Below are 21,359 nucleotides of genomic sequence, written 5' to 3'. Positions count from 1 at the left end.
CTCTAGATCCAGTGCTCATGATGTGCTCAATGATGCCTCATATATTTGTGCATTTTATTGTTTTTATTTTTTATTTTGTTTTAATTTTTGGCAACACCCAGAGGTGCTTATGGTTTACTCCTGGTTCTATGCTCAGGGATCACTCTTGGCAGGGCTTAGGAACTGTATGTGATGCCAGGGATGGAATCTGGGTCCACTGCATGAAAGGCAAGTTCCCTGCATGATGAACTACTACTCTGGCCCTTCATGGGGTTTTACCCATTCTTGGGTTCAGAGAAACAAATCTCTTTAACAATGTCAGCCAAACTTCTCCTAGGCAGTACCCTTCTAGAGTTACATGCGTGAGCTCCTATGTAGTGCTAATTAGGTTGTCATCCTGACCTTTTTATTTACTAGTTGTATAAAATCGGAGAAGGCTCAGTTGTCCTTAGTTTCTAACACTCCAAAAGCAGGGTCCCAACAAAGGGACTGGATAGACCCAGAGCAAGTTATAAGGTACCCTAGCATTGAAAGGAGACAAGCTAAGCGCCATAAGTATAGTAAGTTAAGAGCATGGTCATGGTAACTATATTACGGTGATTCAATACATTTTTTTTAAAAAAAGAACATGATCATAGAACAAACTCTGTCATGACCCATAAAGTAGTAACTGAATAAGGACCCTGCTGAGGTTAGGAAAGACTATCCTGGCCTGAGGACTGTGACCTGGAATATATAGTAAGATGTCCCCAGGAAGAGACAACCTTTAAGTTTAATGTATCTCTTAACCGTGTTCATACAAAATGACTAGAAATGTTATAAGAAATAAATTTAGATTGATTGTTTAACTGAATTACTAGCTGAGGAAAGGAGAAAGCAATGCACCCTAGGTGGAATCCTGCCCTTGAGCAGATCTCCTAGTAATCTAGAGTGCTGAACACTCAGATGAGATTTTGTCCTTAAATTTATCTCCTAGAACTTCCTCCTTGAGTTAATCTCCTAGAAACCTGAAGAAGTGGCTTTACCTTTGTTCGTTGTTATGACAATGTTTAACCCCACCTATGTGTACCCCACCCTTCATGATTTCTATATAACTATGCTATAAGGGGAAGGAAGAGACTTTGGAATTTTGAGGACTATGAGGAGACTAGGAAGGAGATCATGAAGGAGATGACTTTGAGGTCTACGAGGAGACTAAAATGATGGAACTATGATGGCTGGGACTACAACCAAAACTACCACTACAATTGCACCATTAGGGGAGAGATCGGACTACCCTGGGGAGGAAAGAGAAATAAACTATCTACCAACCAGCCTGGGGTCTTGCTTCTCTGTTCCCCTGGTCTTTCGTCCATCCATTGCCATCGGCCGGGCAGAGGAACAGTTCTCAGACACTGAACACTCGAGTTCCTCGCATGCCCCCACATTTTTTTCTGTGGAAACTCACGATCATGAAGTTATTATAAAGATAACAAAAATTTCTATGGACAAAATGATTATGCCCTCTCAAAACTCATGCTTAAACCCTAATCTTGGATGTGATGGTGTTTGAAGATAGGGCCTTTAGAAGGCAATTTACATAAAGACGGAATGTGCATAATGGGACTTGTATCCACAGATGAAGAGACAGGAAAGTGTCTCCTTGGTCATGTGGGCATACAGCAAGAAGACTGCTGTCTGCAACCAAGAAACAAACCCTCACCTGATACTGGCTCCTTCAACACCTTAAACTTGAACTTTCAGTCTCCAAGCACTGAGAGAAGTATTTGGTGTACAAGTTACTCGCCTCATGGCATTTTTCTGATATTAGTTTTAACTGAGACAAAAACAGTGTATGGAAATCACTTAGCATAGAGTTTGCACGTACCAGATTCCTTAATAAATCAGTGACTGGCCAAAAAAACCACAGTCATTCTAACTCCTCTCTAGGCAATTATACCTAATCATATATTTTTAGACAATAATTTCTTAAGAAGAAAAAAATTAAGGGTTTGATAAATATAGAGGGTCCTTATAGACTCCGGACCTTACTCAAAAAGGGTCCTCAGCATCTCTAAATATTTAAAGCATTAGTGCCAACATACTATTATAAGCATGTTGCTCAAACTTATTATTATTGAGCTTAAAAATGCTATTCAAGGGCAGGCTGGGAGCTAAGAGGGAATCTGGGGAAATTGGTGGAGGGACGCTGACATGGGTGTTGGGATTGGAATTGAAACATTGTATTACTGAGATTTTACTGTCAAAAACTTTGAAAATCACAGTGCCTAAATAACATCCAGAGACTATAAAGCCAAGCTCCTGGAAATGCGTGACAACTTATAGCCTAGTTCTCCCTCTCGGAGAACCTGGCAAGCTGAGAGTTTCCTCACATGGGAGAGCTTGGCAAGCTCCCTGTGGTATATTCATATGCCAGTAACAATGATGGGTCTCATTCCCCTGACCCTGAAAGAGCCTCCAATGTGGCACCGTTGGGAAGGGCGAGTAAAGAGAGACTTCTAAAATCTCAGGGCTAGGACAAATGGAGATGTTACTGAGACAGCTCGAGAAAATCTATGATCAACAGGATGATGGTGATGGTGATAATGAACAAAGAAAATAGTCTTCACTAGAAAAAGCAAAGCAAAAAATTAAGCTTTTGGATCTCTGATAAATTTGATAGATTTGTGGTTAGGGGACTAACCATTTAAATTTCACTGGAATTGAAAGAATGTCAAGGATGTTAATTCTTTGACACTTTGCTTTCAGTTTTCAGAGGGGCAGAGATATTTACTCCTAGGAGAGATTAGTAAGAGCAATTAGCTCCTACTTTCCACCCCAGTGGTAGAAATAGCCTCACTGGCAGGTGACACTCTGAGATAAGACCTTGTATACAGAGCACAGGTGCTGTGGAGAGACCGCCTGCCTACCACCTAGTCAAGCACACACACCCCTCCCCCCCGCCCAGTACTCCACATGGAGTCTGGCTGTGCATGCACTAGAATTGTCTGTGACACCAGTTGTTCAGTATAGAAGCTGGTGGGTAAGTTCAGTTCTGGGGAAAATGGTAGGAAACCTTGTTTGGCTGCAGATTCATGCCTCATTCTCCAAACAATATTACAGATAATAAAGCTGGTATCATGATTTCTACCTGACATCTGCGTCTATTTCTAAATTGGTTCAGAACTCAGAGGGGGAAAGGGATATAATTAATTATGAACCATGTGATTAATTATCACCTTCATAAACCCCAACAGATGGATGCCTATTTTATTTCACTGGCAAATAAACCCATTTCATGCTGGCAGGAAAGGGTATTTTGTAGACTCAAATGAGGTTAGGGCTGAGAACAACCTTAAGGACGGTCTAATACCTTGGTTTCTACAGATTAAAAGATACATAAATTAAATGGTCAAGTGACATGATCCATGTGAAATTCTGTGAGGCATATCAGGCTAATTTGTAGAATTATTAGTTAGGGAACCTGGTTTTAGAAGTTATAATCCAACTTTAAAATAGATTTCAGATTAAAATTAAGCCAATTTAGAGGGAAATAGGTTGCCCTAAATAAAAATATATTACACCCCAGGAAACTTTCTCAAGCAACAAAAAAGTATCTGATAGTTCAGTTAAGATTTAAAGGAAAAATTTTTTTAATTAGAAAGAAATCTATTTTGCCATCATTAAAACCCACTTAACCACAATTCTGAATACAAAGTACTGGTGAAAAGAAAATTTTACATCTTCATTCTGCCCACCAACCATAATCAGATTCTCCTAATTAGGGATATCCACTTCATATATGGTCAAGTATGCACCCATGGCAAAGCAAGGCTCCTGGACACTAGACATATGCAGGAAAAATGAGACCCTTTGGCCAAACATGGCTACTTCTGGCCTTAACCCTTTTTCTGTATTCACCCACCAGTGTGTTAAGATCTGGCCTTTCAAAAATGGCCAATTCTGCGTAAGTCAGAGAAATCCCGCTTCACCCAACCATTTCTGTCTTTTCCAAAGACTGTGCCCACAGCACTGGGAAAACTACTTAGAGACTCTGGAAAGTAAATAATAGCAATGGACTGGGGGAGAAAACCAGAACTAAAATATTAGGGAACCATCTCGCTCATCCCACCCACATCTTGAACTCAATACAACAGGAATGGGCAACAAAGCTTAGACAAGAAAGTATTTCTAGGGTGGTTTCAGCATCAGGAAAAGGAATTACTGATGCTCAGAATGCAAAAATCCTGTTTTCTCTTTCCACCTTCTTCTTGTTCTCTTTTCTCCCTTTCCTGCTTCTTCTGTCTCCTTTCATTCTTTCCTTTCCTTTTCCACTTTGGCTTTTTCATACCCTACCTACCTGACTGCATCAGTCTACAGGCCGCAAAAGCATGAGGAAGGGTATCTACTTCTGTATTCAATGGTATCGTTGTTCCCAAAGTTTGAGGTCAATGGCCACTGCTTCTTGCCTCTCTTTGTCCACCGTGCTAGCATATATATAGGTAAAATTGTGGGGGTGCGTGGCAAAGTGAGTTTCATGGTCAGAGATTGGTGTGAAGAAGAATTACTAGGAAGATCATAAAAGGAAAGCTTAGCAAAAAACAATCCCATAGAGTTTTTGCTTTGTTTTTAAACTAAGTTCCTGGCATCCTTTTAACCCATGCTTGCATGAGTCTGAACTTAAATAGCATATCAAAATGCAGAAATATCCACCCAGGTGCTGGATTGCCCCCTGCGTAACATACACATGCAGAGGATCCAAATAGCCTTGCCAAGATTTTAAAAACTGGATCAATATATAAGTCACTGCCCTCTGAAGACCAACTGGTGGGATGAAACTTCCAATATGAAACTAACCAGGTTGCACGATAATGGAAACAAAAGTTTCAACAAGACTGGAAGTCTCATAATTCTCAAAATACCTGCAACAGCGTGAAATATTTCTTGGAATATGAAGTATAATGAAAATATCAAATTCCTGGGAGAAGAGAGCCAATGTACTTAAGCTGGCACAGCAGTGGCATAGATGTTTTAATAATCTGACAAAACCTTTCAAGGAGCTATTATGAAAATAAAATTCCAGCCAGAAATCATGTACATATAAAACCAAGGAAAAAAAGGAAATTTCCACTCAGAAGTAGATAATATAAAGTCAAGTAGAAATCTTGGAACTCAAAAGTACAATTACCTCTCCCAACAAATATTTATAGAGGATTCAGTAGAAAGACAGAGATGACATGGGTGGGGAGAAGAAGCCTTAGCAAATGAATTTCTATAAAAGGACTATCACTACTTTGTAACTCTGCTCTCTGCTTTAACTATCTGTTGCTGCATCGAAGGTCATATTTAAATGTTGTTGGGTATACTGATAACCATAGGACTATCTTTGGACTGATAACCAAAGTTTTTCCCTCAATTCTTGGGAAAGTCTGGGCAGGTTTAGACTCCCACATCTTTATTTTCCCACTGAAATTGGAGGATTGTTTGGACTGGAAAGTCCAAAATGGTCTCACTCATAACTATGGGAGTTGATGCAGGCTATTAACTGGGATGCCATTTCTCCACGTGACCTTACAACCTACTTTTTTATATATGGTTATCACAGGCTTCCATAAAAGTCCTTAGCTCTGAAACTTACACACTGTCTCTTCTTCAAATTCTACTGGCTAAAGCACATCACAAAGAGAACATGGAGATAAGGCAAAAAAAATGTGGAATGTGGACTTTCACTTGATGAACAGCTCCCTGGCTCTGAAAATGATCAGAGACATGGGGAAACACGAGTCACTGGGCTCATTAGCTGAATGGTCTCCCAGAAGTTTCCCAGGGAAATCAAGCTGCAAATTTCAAAGGGCATGAACCCACAATTACTATGGCAGCAAATAGATTGTGAGTCTCTGAAAAGATTGGTGTTTTGTCTAACACAGATCTAGTTAGTAGGAATACATGAAACTAGATCCCAAGATGTTGATTCCATTAATCAATGCTCTTGTTCTGAGAGGAGCTGCTTAGTATTTTGAACATTGGCTTTTAATAGGCAGGAGAATAATGGGCAGCATTTGTATAATGTGTCAAAATACTAGCTGCTTAGTATTTTGAACATTGGCTTTTAATAGGCAGGAGAATAATGGGCAGCATTTGTATAATCATTTACCAACCAGATCATCTGTGTGAAGGAAATAAATTCAGGCATTTGTGGAATCCACGAAAAAAAATCAGTAAAGTGACTCAGTACAAGCTATTCATTACTTAGCAATAAAACCACTAACTTGTTACATGCACCAAAATATAGTGCATTCAATCTCTTCAGCTCCTGGCAATCAAAGCTTAATTTATTTATTGAGGTAAAATGCACATAACATAAAATGAACCATTTACTACTTTAAAGTGCACAATTCACTAGCATTTAGTATATTCACTCTGTTGTGCAACCAACATCTCTATCAAGTTTGAAGATATTTTCATAACCTCAAATGCAACCAGTACCCACGAAGCATCCAGTTCCCACTCCCCCATCCTCTCCAGCCTCTGGAGACCAGAAGTCATATTTCTCTTTACAGATTTGACTATTCTGGGAGTTTAGTATAAATGGAACCATGTGTATGAGCTTGATGTAACTGACTTTCTTTGACTTAGCACACTTTGGGGGGTAACCCACACTGAATCATATATTAGCATTCCATTCCTCTTTATGTATGTTTGCGTAAAATAAGTATGAATAACTTTCTTTACCTATTCAACAGTGAATAGTTGTTGAATCATTTCAATTTTTATTGTCTACTATAAATAGTGCTACTATAAACATTCTCATGTTAGTAGTTGTAGTAGCAGTAGTTGAATACCTGCCTTCAATTATTTTGGCTATGTAATTAGAAATGGAATAACTGGGTAATGTGCATCTATCAAGACTTAATTCTGATTCTAAGTTCTAACAAGGGTGTTTTTTTCTTTATTTTTCCCATGCCCCCTATCTTGACAATGTTTCTTAAAAGTGGCTAGAGATTAATAACCTACTGCCAACATTACCTTGTCTCTAAAGTCGATGTGGTTCTGGAGGATGGCTCTGTGGTAAGTAGCTGTCCTCACAAAATCCTGCATCATATTCTGCTGCTGGGAAATGCAACCATAAAACTATAAGGAAAGATAAGAGGAGAAAGAGTCAACAACCTATAAGACAATTCCTTGCTGAGCTTTTGCTTTATACAATGACTTTGACTGAGGCAACACTAGCAGAAAAGTTTGCAGCTCTGAGAGATGCAGTGGACTCTATATACTATAACTCTAACTGGAGGCTACAAACCTATCCTGTCTACTGCCAGCTTCTCCGAAAAAAATTATTCAGCAGCCCTTTTGAAATATACCTTCTTTAATGGATCAAACAGTATGAGCACCCCAACTTTATGCAAAGCTACTGTGACCCTTGGATTGCTATAGCACCCCTTTACCCTGGAGGCTGGTAAGATGCAGTATTGTCAATTTCTGGAAATACTTAGAATCTAAGCAAATCCCAGACTCTGACAGCTCACCCATCCAATATATTTAGGCATGGAAATTGACCAGATGGGTATTTAGGGTGTCCCTTCCCAAACCAGACAGTGTGAGAAGGCACAGATCAAAAGAAAGTCAAGAAAGAAATGGCCAGGGCCAAAGGGATTGGGAGGGGGGAAATGGGCTTCATGAATCTGAAGAGGAAAAGAGAACTAGAGAGGGTGGGCCTGGGGCAGAAGGTAGGGATGGTGACAATTCCCCTGACTCCAGTCATTTGGTGATATATGCAGTACAGATAAATCCATGAGCACTGATAATTTTAGGAATAACTATCAGTATTGTTATTCCAGGCAGGTATCAGTATTTATGTTCCAGACAGGTACTGTGTCAAGTGCTTCAAATGCTTGAATTTTTGTTTGTTTGTGGGTCACATCTGACAGTGCTCCTGGCTCTGTGCTGAGGAATAACTCCTGGTGGGGCTTGGGGGACCATATGCAGTACCAGGGTGGAGCACAGGTTGGCCAAGAGCAAGGCAAGTGCCTTGACCCGCTATACTACCTTTCCAGCCCTACCGAATAAATTTAAATCACCACAACACTCAGATGAATTCTCTTCCTCAGCTGAAGAAACTGAGGCTTAGACAGATATAACAATGCTTCCAAGTCCTGATAGCTTGGTAAGTGACTGAGAGAGTGTTTCATTTCACATGCTGGAATCATGATGGTAGGAGACATACCCTGAGAACACACAGTACATTGATCATCTTCCCTCCATCTACCAACTGGCCTAGATATAACCAGAGATGTGTGTGTGTGTATGTGTGTGTCTGTGTGTCTGTGTGTCTGAGTGTGTCTCTGTGTGTGTCCCCTTGAAACAAGTCAATTTAATCCGGGCCAACTTCCCTGACCTGGAAGTATTGTGCAGCTGACGCCTCTTCAGTCCGCTGGCTGAATACTGAGTATTCTTTTTTCTCCTTCCAGCATTTTTTTAAGGTATTTGAAAATATGCAGAATTCTGCAAGGAGAGAAAGCAGATTCATTTCTATACATGGAAAACTAAAAACTAGAAGTCACCATTGCACTCCACTAAATTCCAACTGAGAAAATATTAGAAGATTAAAATGGCAATTCATCCCCCAACACATGCACGATAGAGAATGGCAAGGTGGAAATGGGTACTGCTCCGAGGTGTGACACCCTTATTTACACTTGTCATCCATATTTGCATTCAGAAATGTCAAGTGAGAGAGCATAATGGAGCAGAGAGAGAGCTGGGGTTCATTGAAATCTCCTGTTACAGTGCTTGCAAAGTTCACAGCTTTATTCTCAGTAAGTACGCTGGGGAAGGTTGGAAATAGGAAACAAATTATATCTATCTATCTATCTCTATATATGTGAATACCAAATGTATATGTATATAAATAAATACACACATATAATATCATTCTATTATCATAGTTACAGAGTTTTATTTTTCACATTTAGTATTCTCAAGGCACATATAGAAAAGGTAAAATAAATAGTTCCCTAGCTATTTGAATACAGGGGAATGCTTTCTCCATTATTTGAGGAAAATAATATGAAGAGAAGGCTCAAACAGTCCCAGAAGTGCTATACTAAGAAATAACATGGCATGCACAGTTTTCAAATTTTGTGACTTATGCCTCAGAAAAATCTCTCAAATCTTATCCTGTCTTCCTCATGGTCTGTCAGCACTTCCTTCCTCACCTTGGGGTTGTGACTGGGTCTCTGTCCTGTACCTCATATTGCATCATTAATGCTCACAGATACTCTACATTCACTATAAGCTCAGGCCTAACATATTTTACCTGCCCCTGCATAGATACCATCTCTTTCCCCTCTCCTCTCTTCTTGTGTATGTACAAGCTACTATATGCCAGCCTGCCACACTGAAGCACTTACAGATTCTCTAGTCAACCCAGTTCTGGACTTGGTTTCACTTTTTTTTTCTTTATGGGTCACACCTGATGATGCACAGGAGTCACTCCTGGCTCATAAACTCAGGAATTCCTCCTGGCAGTGCTCGGGGGACCATATGGGATGCTGGGAATCAAACCTGAGTCGGCCGAGTGCAAGGCAAATGCCCTACCCACTGTACTATTGCTCCAGCCCGTGGACTGATTTCTTGACACTTAACTCTCTATCACTTCTATTTAATTTACATTTTTAAGTCTTATTTTATTGAATCACCGTGAGATAGTTACAAAGCTTAATTAATTAATTAAGCTAATTACTTTCTAAACAGGAGTAATCTCTGAGCACCACTCGGTGTGGCCCCCGACAAAAACCAAACAAATCTATTTCTATATTATTTATGATGTGAGTAATACACTTATTATTTTATAACCTGCCTTTTCACTGAACAATACAGTGTTAGTTTTCCATGTGTCAATATCTTCCACATAAATGACACACAAAGTTCTTTCACTGAACACAAATTTTCTTTCCACACTTATTCTTAAAGAAAATATCAGAGACAGTAGATAATTTCAGCAAGTTTCTTATTATGTTCCTTCAAATTCTGCATCTAATTATTTGCTTGTCAAACTCTACTAAAGGTAAAAAAAATGCTGTCAAACAAATTTCTGATATTTGATAATTTTTCTTTTAAAAATAAGATAAAATCTTATCTTCACCTATAATTAGTAATAAACAAGGGGTACATACTCTCTCCATTTTATTCAACAAGTAACAAAAATCATATCCAGGGCAATTAGACAAAAAAAATGTATCTATCCAAATCATAAAAGAAACAGCGAAACTGTCTCTACTTGTAGGTGACATGATACTACATAGAGTCAACTCTAAGAATGCCACCAAAAATATATATTAGAGCTAATCAATGAACTCAGTAAATTTACAGGATACAAAACACACAAAAATTAATTGTATATCTGTATACTTACAATAAACTGACATAAAGAGAAATTAAAAAATAATACTATTTCTAACAACATCAAAGAGAATAAGCTACCAGAAAAAAATTTAGCCAAGGAGGTAATAGACCTACATAACTGAAAATTGTAAGACATTGATGAAAGAAATTGAGAGCAAAAATAAATGTAAAGATATTTTGTGGTTATGTAATAGTAAAATTAACATTTCAAAGTATACATAGTACCCAAAGAAATCAACATATTTACTCTATCTCTATCAAAATTTCACTGGCATTTTCCACAAAGATAGCAAAAAGGTAATCTTAAAATCTATATGAAATCACACTTAGATCCTACCTAAATGGCAAAAACAATGTTCAGAAAGAAAAGTTGGAAGAACCAAATTTTGTAATTGCAAATAACAGTGGTCAAATATAAACAATGAGGTGTACCAGCACTGCAAAAATAAAATAATATTGATTCTATTGTTAAATTTTTTTTAAGTATTTTAATGGCTAGTAGGTACATATCTTAGTCTCACTAATCAGGGAAATGCAAATTCACATGAGATATTACCTCACAACAATGAGAAATGGTTGTTATTGAAAAGAGAAGAGGACCAGAGATATTGTGGTTCAAGTCTCAATGCCACATGGCCCACCTCATCCCTGAGCACCACAAGGTATAATTCTGGTGATCCCAAGCGCCTGAGCAACACCATAGTATCAGACCCTGGGTTGGCTTAGAAATGGTTGTGGTGGCTTCCTCACCCTCCACTGTCACACACACAAACACACACACACACTCACATACACATACACACACATAAACACACACAAAGACAGGAGATACATTGTGAAGAATAAAGAATGTGTAGGAAAGAGACTCTTTGCTAACTATTTGTTGGAAAGTGCATTGGTACAACACAGAAAACAGCAGAAATTTCGTAAGTAAAAAGTAAGGTGCTAGCATATCAAGTAATCTTGCTTCTCAGATATGCTTAGGGAATAGAGACAAGTTATTGAAGAGATATTTGCACTCTCACATTTATTGTAGCATTATTTGCAATAGCCAAATCACTGTATCACTGTCATCCCATTGCTCATCGATTTGCTCGAGGGGGCACCAGTAACATCTCCATTGTGAGACTTGTTGCTGTTTTGGGCATATCGAATACGCCACGGGTAGCTTGCCAGGTTCTGCCATGCAGGCAGGATACTCTCGGTAGCTTGCCGGGCTCTCTAAGAGGGGCGGAGGAATTGAACCTGGGTTGGCCCTGTGCAAGGCAAACACCCTACCCGCTGTGCTCTCACTCCAGTCCAAATATTTATAAAAATAGCATCTCTCAAGAATGAAGCTGTGGTATAAAATATGTGAATAATGGAACACTACTCAATCATGATGAATAAAAAGGAATCCGGTGGAGATGAAATAAATCAGAACATAAAAGGCTGATTACATTTAAATGTGGAATCTGTTTTAAAAATGAAACTTATGGATAGACCCTTTGATCAATGGGTCAGAATTGAATACCCTATGACAAAACCCCATATATTAATTTCCAATATGGGAGCTGAGAACAGAAATGGATTAAAGGTAGCATCTTTAAGAAATGGTGCTAGGAAAACTAAATAATGTCATGTAAGTAATTAAAGCTGGATCCATATATTAGACATCACACAAAAGTCAGTTCAAAGTAAATCAAAGACCTTAAGATCCAACCAGAAACTATAAAGTACATTGAGGAGACTATAGGTAGACTACTTCAAGATTAGGACCTCAGAGTTGTTTTCAATGATCTGATACCACTGGCAAGCAACACAATTAAAAAAATAAACAAGAAGGACTACATAAAATTAGAGAGCTTCTGCATGGCAAAGTAAGCATGGCCTAAAACTAAATGGGAGCTAAATAAATGGGGAAAAATTTGCATTCAAAACATCAGACAAAGGTTTGATACTGAGAATATATAAAATATTCACAAAGATCAGCCAAATAAATAAATAAATAAATAGCACTGTAGCACTGTCCTCCAGTTGTTCATTGGTTTGCTCAAGCAGGCACCAGTAACGACTGATAGTGAAACTTGTTGCAATTTTCTTTCTTTATATCACACAGATAAGTGAAATCATCAATATATGTCTTTTTTCTTCTGACTTACTTCATTTAGCATGTTATTGACTTGATTCTCTCCTGTTTCATGCATGTTATTGCAAGACACAAGATTTTATCTTTTTATAGCTAAATAGTATTCTACTGTGTGTATAGATCACCAGTTTTTATTAAAAGTTGGAAGTATTATTTATTCATTAAAAAGTTATTAAGACACCTTATTTGCAAAGTTGTTCATAATGGAGTTGTTTCTAACAGCAATCCCACCACCAATGTCCCTTCCCTCCACCAGAGTCCCCAGGTTCCCTGTCCCCAAGCCTACCCCTTGACAGGCATAAAACAAATTTACTTTAAATTGTTTATTCCAACAAAACTTAAAGAAATGGCAAGTGGAATTATCAGAAAATAAATCAACTAAAGTCAATTTGTAGTGACTGACAGTTATATGATTTTAACCTATGTAAAGAAATTAAAATAATTTAATATAATATAGTATACTTGTTATTCTCATTTACTTAACTAAGTTTCAACTCTGGCTTCTAAAATATATTGCATTACATTTTATTTTGTACTTGGATTATATTGCAGTAATCATTATTGCAGGCACATTATATTTCATATATAATAACTTCATATTACGTGGTTAAAAAAACTAAACGAATAAAAAATATAATTATCAGAAAATAATCAGTAAAAATAAATTTGTGATGACCAATTGATAGAATTTACTAACCTCTCTTAGTCTAGAAGAGGACAAAGATAACCATATGCATCACTAGTGAGTGCTCTTTTAATTCTTCTTACAGACCTGGTGTCAAGGCCATGAAATCCCTAAGCTGTTGCCTGTTCACAAAGATCTGTACAGCTCCTTCAAATCTGAATAAAAGTTTTTTAAGAACTGGATAGAGTATTTGGATGAGGTGTTCATTTCACTTGGACCACAACTTTTGTCTACCCATCTGTCATTGGGCAATTGGTTTGTTCACATATTTTGGTTATTTTAAACAGTACTACAACAAACATGGAATGCACTTATAGTTTTTAAATTAGTTTGTATGTATTCATTGGACAGGTAAGTTATGAGTCGACATGATGGATCCACTCAGATGCATGATGCATCAATTTTTAATATTTTGAGGAATGTTCATACTGTTTTCCAGAGCCTAGGCCAGTTTACATTCCCACCAACAGTGCATAAAGGAGGACTGCTATTTCTGCACACTCCCAATAATAATGGCTTCTGGATTAAAAAAAATTTAATTTTTACATAAATCACCATGAGGTACAGTTACAGACTTACAAACTTTTGTTCTTATGTTTGATGTAGGTCATTCTCACAGGTGTGAGCTGATACCTCATCATCAATTGTGCCTCCATGATAATATGTTATAAAGAACATATTTTCATTAATTCTGTTGGCCATTTGTGTACCTTCTTTGGTGACTCATCTGTTGATCTTTTCTCCCCTTATTTTTGAGGGGGCTACTTTAGCTATTATAGTTGAGTTCTGTGACAACTTTCTGTATTTTTCCCATTCAAAAGGATATCTAATCATATTAGTAGAAGTGACCTTTAATAGTACAGAAACTTTTTAGTCTAACATTATTCATTTATCTTTGTTTTGTTTCCCTTGATGATGAAGTCACATCCCTGAAAGATATCCCTTAAGTCATTATCATGGAATGTTTTGCCTGTTTTATATAACGCATCTTATGGTTACAGGTCTAATATCCAAGTTCTTAATCTGTTTTGAGTAACTTTTGTTTATGGTAGGATAGAGATTTAATTTTACTCTTTTTTATGTGGCTATTCAGTTTTCTCAATACCATTTTTGAAGAGATTTTTTTCCCTTCTATTTTATGCTCACGATCTCTTGGTGATAACTTAATTCTTCCTTCATATATGTGAGGATTTTGTTTGAGGCTCTCTACATTATTCCTTTGATCTGTGTGCATATTTAAATTCCAATACCACACCATCTAAAATAAGATTTAGACACAGCTGGATTTTTATATGCTTTTGTTTTATCTAATTAAAGAACCGTTATTTACAAAATTATTAGTAACAAAGTTACTAAGTTTACTAAGAACTCTCAATACAGATTTCCACAGGATTTGTGTCAGAAAACATTCCCATGAGCAGTGATAACTGAGTTTTAGATATATAATATTTCAACGCCAATTCCACCACCAGTGTCAACTTCCCTCCACCAGTGTCCCTTTATTCCCTCCCCACCCCAAATTAGGTAATGAAATACCTCCCAATTTCTTGTTGTGCAGTATAGCTTTAGCTATTGGTGGTCTTTTCTGAATCCATACAAGTTTTATTATTGTTTTTTTCTAGATCCTAAAAGAATGTTGCAAAACAGCCGGATTTTTTATGAAGATCACCAATTGTTTCCAGAAGAAAATGTAAAAGAAGAGCTCCAATAAAGCTGTGTATCACACTAACAGCCATGCGTAAGCTTCCAATAACAAATACCACTTTTGAAGTATAAGTGTACTGTTTGCTGTTTGAAGGGGAAGGGGTGATTTGGAGGCCAAATTCAACTCTGCTCAGAACTCACTCTGACTCTGTATTTAGAGGTCATTCCCAGCAGTGATAAGGACTACATATAGTGTGGGTGTTGACCATGTCCTAGGCAAGCACCCTATCCTCTGTACACTAGCTGTCCAGCCCCGTTTGTTATATTTTTAAGAAGTTCAATCTTACTGTCTTCTAGACACTATACTCCCAATCTGATAATTCTGACTCAGAGAACATATTTGACAGACCCCCAAAAGGAACAAACTTGAGATATATTTATGACATTAAGGAAACCAAGAATGTGTTGGCCAGTTCAAGAATCAGCATAAATGAAGTCCTATCTATGGTTAATTGTGTCACAAACGGACACTACCAGAGGAATGAAGCTCACCCTCATTTTAATTTAATAGGAAAATAAATATCTGCATATAAAATGTTGGTGTTTTCATAGACTGTAAAAAAATATCCAATAACCACTCATCCTTTAAAGGGAAAAAAATGAGCTCTGACCTTCTGTTCCCTCAGTCTCTGGGTGAAAGCTCTCTGGAGTCATTGCTACAGCAGATAAGCTCCTGTGCTCAGACAGCCAGCGGAAAGCAGGGGCCCAGAAAATAAACAGCTGAGTTTGAGGCTGTATTTTTGGAGACAGAGGGTAGAAAAGGAAGTTCAGAGTAAGGGTCACCTTAAAAAAAGATCCTGAGAGAGGTAAAAAAAAATTTTTTTCCTTAATATCTTTTTAATTATTGGGATCAGTAAGCACTTTGCATTGGGTTTAAGATAATGCAGAGCAATAGACAAAGGGGGCTGGGAAGAACAGGGTGTTTGAAAGGATTGGCTTCTGCATGTGCTGGCCCATCCTCCTGACCTTTCAGACCAGTAATTTCTTTCTTTAGGCCCGTTACTTCTTTTTATTTTTACTTATTTATATTTTGAGGTCACACTCAGTGGTACTCTTTCTCCAAACTGAGGGTTCAGGGCCTGAGGAATCTTTGACTCTAACAAGCAACTCTGCCTTTGAAGTACAGTTTTGGGGTGGAGGAAGTCTGATCTGCAGGATTCCAGTTGTTTAAATGATATCACTGAGTAAAACCAAGATGACTCTTCCAGAAAAGGAAAGAAAGGCCGGCTGTGCACCTGTGCACGAGACCTGAAAGTATGCTCAGATTTGCACACTGTCTCCTTCAGCTGCTCAACAAAGAGAGATAAAAGGAGGGGCCAGAGCTACAGTAGTGGGTGAGGCAGGTTGCCTTGCACCTTGCTGACTCAGGTTCAATCCCTTGCATCACATATAGTCCCCTGAGCCCTACAAGTAGTGATGCCTGAGTGGAGGGAGTCAGGAGTAAGCCCTGAGCACTGCTACATATGCCCTTGAAACAAAACAAAGATAGGAGGATAGGGGTCAGAAGCTGAGTTCTAGAATAAATAAGTTCTTTGCGGGTATTTTCCCCAAAGTGTGTGCGGGGAAGTAGTATAAAGATGTGAAAAAACTAAATTTTCTAGTAAAGTCTGTCTGATAGAGCATGGATTATGAGGATGATAGAAACTTTTCTCAAGACATTTATCCATGCTATTTCTGTAGAGGTCCTTTTGGAACTTCCTGTGGATCTATTCTAGCTGTACATCCTCATATTTTGTCATTTTCACACAAATGCTGATTGACTCTTTTTCCATGCTACTGCCATGATTGTAATTCATTCCCTTGGATTCTCTTGGTTTAGGTTTTTCTTAGTAAACTCTTACTTTCCGTTTTAGAATATTTTTTGACTTCTGAATCAATAAAGATGACTCAGACACACTACTTTTTGTTGTTCTTTTACTCCTAAAAGACCAGATTGAAGGGATCTGTTTTTATTTGCTTGCTTCTCTTAAATAGCTGCTATTTCCATGTGATACTGTCTGCAGTGCTTTCCACACAGTTTATTTACCAAGATGAGAGCATCTTTCTTTGCTAGGAAAGGGTAATACCTGTCTGACTGCCTCAGCTGTTCTGGCCACATGTCATAAAACTACACTGAATATACACAACTGACAATATAATCAGTGTGGTGAGGTTTAAAAAACAATACACTGGACTCAAGATGTGGTTGCAGAACTGCTTCTGAACTATCTTGAATAATTTACAGACAAATCATTTCAGTTCTTGCTATTCCATCAGCTTGAATTGACCAAATTACGTTCTTTTTGCTGGCTACCGAAGGAAGTAAAAGCTATCTGTTTTTCTGTAACCACTAACAAAGAACAGAATACTACTGACACTTGTCCCTATTCAATTCTCCTTTGCTTGGTTTTATGGTCAGGGTGTTTGCTCCTCTCAATAAATATGACTTAGGACAGATTGCATTGATTCCTTGTCTCTCCCATCAGGTCAGAGCTGGAGAAAAGAATTGCATCTCAGGGTATCATTCAGGCAGGGTAGATGGAATCCAACAGCTGCAATGCTGATCTTCTCTGTCAGCTGCTTATTAGTTCTCTGCACAACATATGGTAGAATAATTGCTATCTTATCTATTTATTTATTTTTTCCATCTTGTCCAATAGAGGGCATAATCTATGCATGATGCAAGAGAGAAAAAGATTTACTCACCATTAAAATCAGAGTGCTTATTATAAGTGGCACACAGTAAGTATCCAATAAATATCAAGTGAAAAAGTGAATGAATGCATGAAAGCATTATTTATTTTTGTTTCTTTACTTGCCTTATTTCTTTCTGCCTCCCTTCTGTTTTTTCCTCCCCTCTCCTCCTCCTTTAATAATTTCATCTGCTGACTGGTCCAGTTCTCCCAAGCAATTACTTTAGAATCAGGTGGGGTATTTTGTTTTCCCTCACTGACTAAATTATATCCTAATCAGAGATGTGTAAAATTAACTATTTGGGTTCAGTTCTTCTATCTTACTAGAAAGAAATTTAATCACAAAATTTTTATATCTAGGTATCATGGCAGAATCAAATATCTGGTGTATTTTAACTCAAAAATCAAATACCTCAATGTCAATATTATGAGCTTATCTTTCTCTCTTTTTAATGTTGAGGGATAGGGATATATTATTTGCCTGAGAACACTTTTATACTCTACCACAACTGTTATAGTTAACTAAATGTAAACTGAATTTTAGGAAATTTTTTGTTTAGATATATATTTATACTCCATAGTGAATATTTATATGTTTATGAGTGCATGTGTGTGTCTCTGTGTGTGTGTCTGTCTGTCTGCTTACTTCCAGAAAAATAAATACATCCCAAACTTGCAGATGAGTCTGATGCTATATAAAATTTAATATTAACGATAGCATCTCTATATAATATATACATTTTTTAACTGAGTAAAACAGTAAGAAGACATATAGAATGCAGTAGGAGATATACAGAGAGCAGTATTATGAAGCCTTGTATGATTGCATTTATGTAAAAGCAAAAAACAAGGGATAGGCTTAGCAAATTTCAAAGGTAATCTCTTCCTTTTGGTGCGTCTGTCTCCTCTTTAAAAAGAATTTGTCAGAATTCCCTGAAAGCAATTGCTAACTCAATCTCTCATAAATAAAGTTACTTATGAGCTCTTAAAAACTGAAAATATTAAAAAAAACAAACTGAAAGTATTGCTGGGATTACCTTGACATCTTATATTTAGCAGTCAATCCTATAATTCACAATCTATGTAATACTTAACATTATTTTTGTCCAAGCAAAAGATTAGTAAAAAGTACTGGGGAAGAGTTATTGAAACGTATCTTTCGTGTTTCTCATATCATTAATTGTCAAGAATCTTATGAAAAACAATTGGACCACAATATATTTTCAGAGTCAATTTTCAATGCATACCTTAAAAGCAAACTAAATGCTGCAATGAGAAATGATGACATAAATCTTTAACATTAGCTAAATACTGAGTTTCAACATGTTGGAAGTTAAGGAGAGTTGGTTCATTTGTTTGGATATTGAGTCATAAGTACTTGTAGTATCCATGATCAATTGTTCTGACATCCTACTGACCATCAAGGGAAATCCAGTAGTTAATATCTAGTTTCCCATAATCAGAAAGGTCAGGGACAGTGGATAGAAGGATGATCTATTGAACCAGAGCAGGATCAAGAGTCTAAGAAAAGCAATGAGTGAACTCTTATGTTTTAAAGAGGTAGAAATTCAACTAAGCTTAAAAATGAAAACTTTATAATCAACAAAACTGACAAAAGTCAGAATTAAAATAAAATTTCCAAGAATGTTTATCTATATCTCTTGCATTTATATAGATATAGAAATATATATATATATATATACATATATTAGCTTCATGCTGAAGCAGACAAAATCATCCTTCACCGAGACTGGAAAGGTAGTACAGCAGGTAGGGTGAGCACTAACAGGAGTGAACCCTGAATACAGAACAAAAAGTAAGCCCTGAGCACCAGTAAGTGTGGTCCCCCCAAAAATGATCCCTCGCCAGAAAAGATGGCCATCCAGATGTCCGAAGCTACTTTGTTATCAGTTAAAACAAACTCAATCTTTCCAAACTATCCCAGAAAACCCCTATATTAAGCTTCATTGAACTAAGATAAATTAAAGGACTGATAAGATTAAGGGTTTGGCATATTCATTATTTTGAATCAAAGTTAATTCAGAAATGGCTGTATGAGAAGAACACTGTGAATCTCCCCTGTCCTACTGAAATTGGGAAACAGGTCTCCCAGGTGAAAAGTACTGCCCTGTCCCAGAAGGTAGAGAGACATCCTTATCACATTAGTTGGAAAATTCAAAGCATACCAGCATGTGCCCGTAACATTATTTAGCTTTATAATGTTCATACCCAAGTCTCAGTATTTTTTATATTATTATTATTTTTTTATTAGTGAATCATCATGAGGGTACAGTTACAGATTTACACATTTTCGTGTTTGTGATTCTGTCATACAAAGTTCGAGAACCCATCCCTCCACTAGTGCCCATTCTCTACCACCGATGAACCTAGTAATCTTCCTACTCCCCAATCCCATCCCCCCCACCCCACCCTGACTCTGTGGCAGGGCATTCCCTTTTATTCTCTCTCTCCTCTTGGGTGTTGTGGTTTGCAATAGGAGTATTGAGTGGCCATAGTGTTCAGTCTATAGTCTATTTTCAGCACGCATCTCCCTTCCTGAGCAGGTCCTCCAACCACATTTTACTTGGTGTCCCCTTCTCTATCTGAGCTGCTTTTCCCCAGCATGTGATGACGGCGGGCTGGAGCGATAGCACAGCGGGTAGGGCGTTTGTTTGCCTTGCATGCTGCCAACCCAGGTTCGATTTCTCCGTCCCTCTTGGAGAGCACAGCAAGCTACCGACAGTATCCCGCCCGCAAGAGAGGATCCCGCCCGCATGGCAGAGCCTGGCAAGCTCCCCGTGGTGTATTCATTCGATATTCCAAACACAGTCACAACAAGTCTCACCATGGAGATGTGACTGGTACCTGCTCGAGCAAATTGATAAGCAATAACAGCGACAGCGACAGCGACAGTGATGCTGGCTTCCAAGCCATGGAGAAAACCTCCTGGTACTTATTTCTACAATTCTTGGGTGTTAGTCTCCTATTCTGTTATTTTATATTCCACAGATGAGCGCAATCTTTCTATGTCTGTCACTCTCTTTCTAATTGGTTTCACTTAGCATGATACTTTCCATGTTGATCCACTTCTATGCAAAGTTCATGACTTCATCTTTTCTAACAGCTGCATAGTATTCCATTGTATAGATGTACCAAACTTTTTTTAACCAGTCATTTGTTCTTGGGCACTCAGGTTTTTTCCAGATTCTGGCTATTGTAAACAATGCTGTGATGAACATGTAAGTGTAGATGTCATTAAGAAATGGATCAATGGGGGCTGGAGCGATAGCACAGCGGGTAGGGCGTTTGCCTTGCACGCGGCCGACCCGGGTTCAAATCCCAGCATCCCATATGGTCCCCTGAGCACGGCCAGGGGTAATTCCTGAGTGCAAAGCCAGGAGTAACCCCTGTGCATCGCCAGGTGTGACCCAAAAAGAAAAAAAAAAGAAATGGATCAAGCAATCCTGAAATACATATGTAACAGCAAATGCCCACGGATAGTTAAAACAATTTTTTGGGAAAAGATGATGAGAGGCATCACCTTCCCCAACCTTAAACTTTACTACAAAGCGATAACAGTTAAAACAGCATGGTACTGGAACAAAGGCAGAGCCACAGACCAATGGAACAGAGCAGAATATCCCTACACACAACCCCAAATGTATGATCATCTAATCTTTGATAAGGAAGCAAGAAATGTGAAGTGGAGCAAGCAAAGCCTCTTTAACAAATGGTGCTGGCATAACTGGACAATCACATGCAAAAGAATGGGCTTAGACCTCGACCTAACACCATGCACAAAAGTCAG

General features: G+C 37.9%; 1 protein-coding gene across 1 annotated transcript in view; it reads right to left on the bottom strand.

Moving 5' to 3' along the window:
- LOC101538484 (histone-arginine methyltransferase CARM1-like) overlaps positions 1 to 21,359 on the bottom strand; it is a 306,619-nt gene that overhangs the window by 118,295 nt on the left and 166,965 nt on the right. The window contains exons 3-4 of the mRNA XM_004600332.2: positions 8,354 to 8,460; positions 6,985 to 7,089 (exon numbers count right to left, since the gene is read on the bottom strand). Coding sequence (XP_004600389.2) covers positions 6,985 to 7,089; positions 8,354 to 8,460 — 212 coding nt within the window. The remainder of the gene's footprint in view (positions 1 to 6,984; positions 7,090 to 8,353; positions 8,461 to 21,359) is intronic.

Source organism: Sorex araneus, chromosome 1 (genome assembly GCF_027595985.1).
Source record: "Sorex araneus isolate mSorAra2 chromosome 1, mSorAra2.pri, whole genome shotgun sequence".
NCBI lineage: Eukaryota > Metazoa > Chordata > Mammalia > Eulipotyphla > Soricidae > Sorex > Sorex araneus.
The sequence above is the reverse complement of the archived record's forward strand: the minus strand, read 5'-3'. Positions and strand labels throughout refer to the sequence as shown.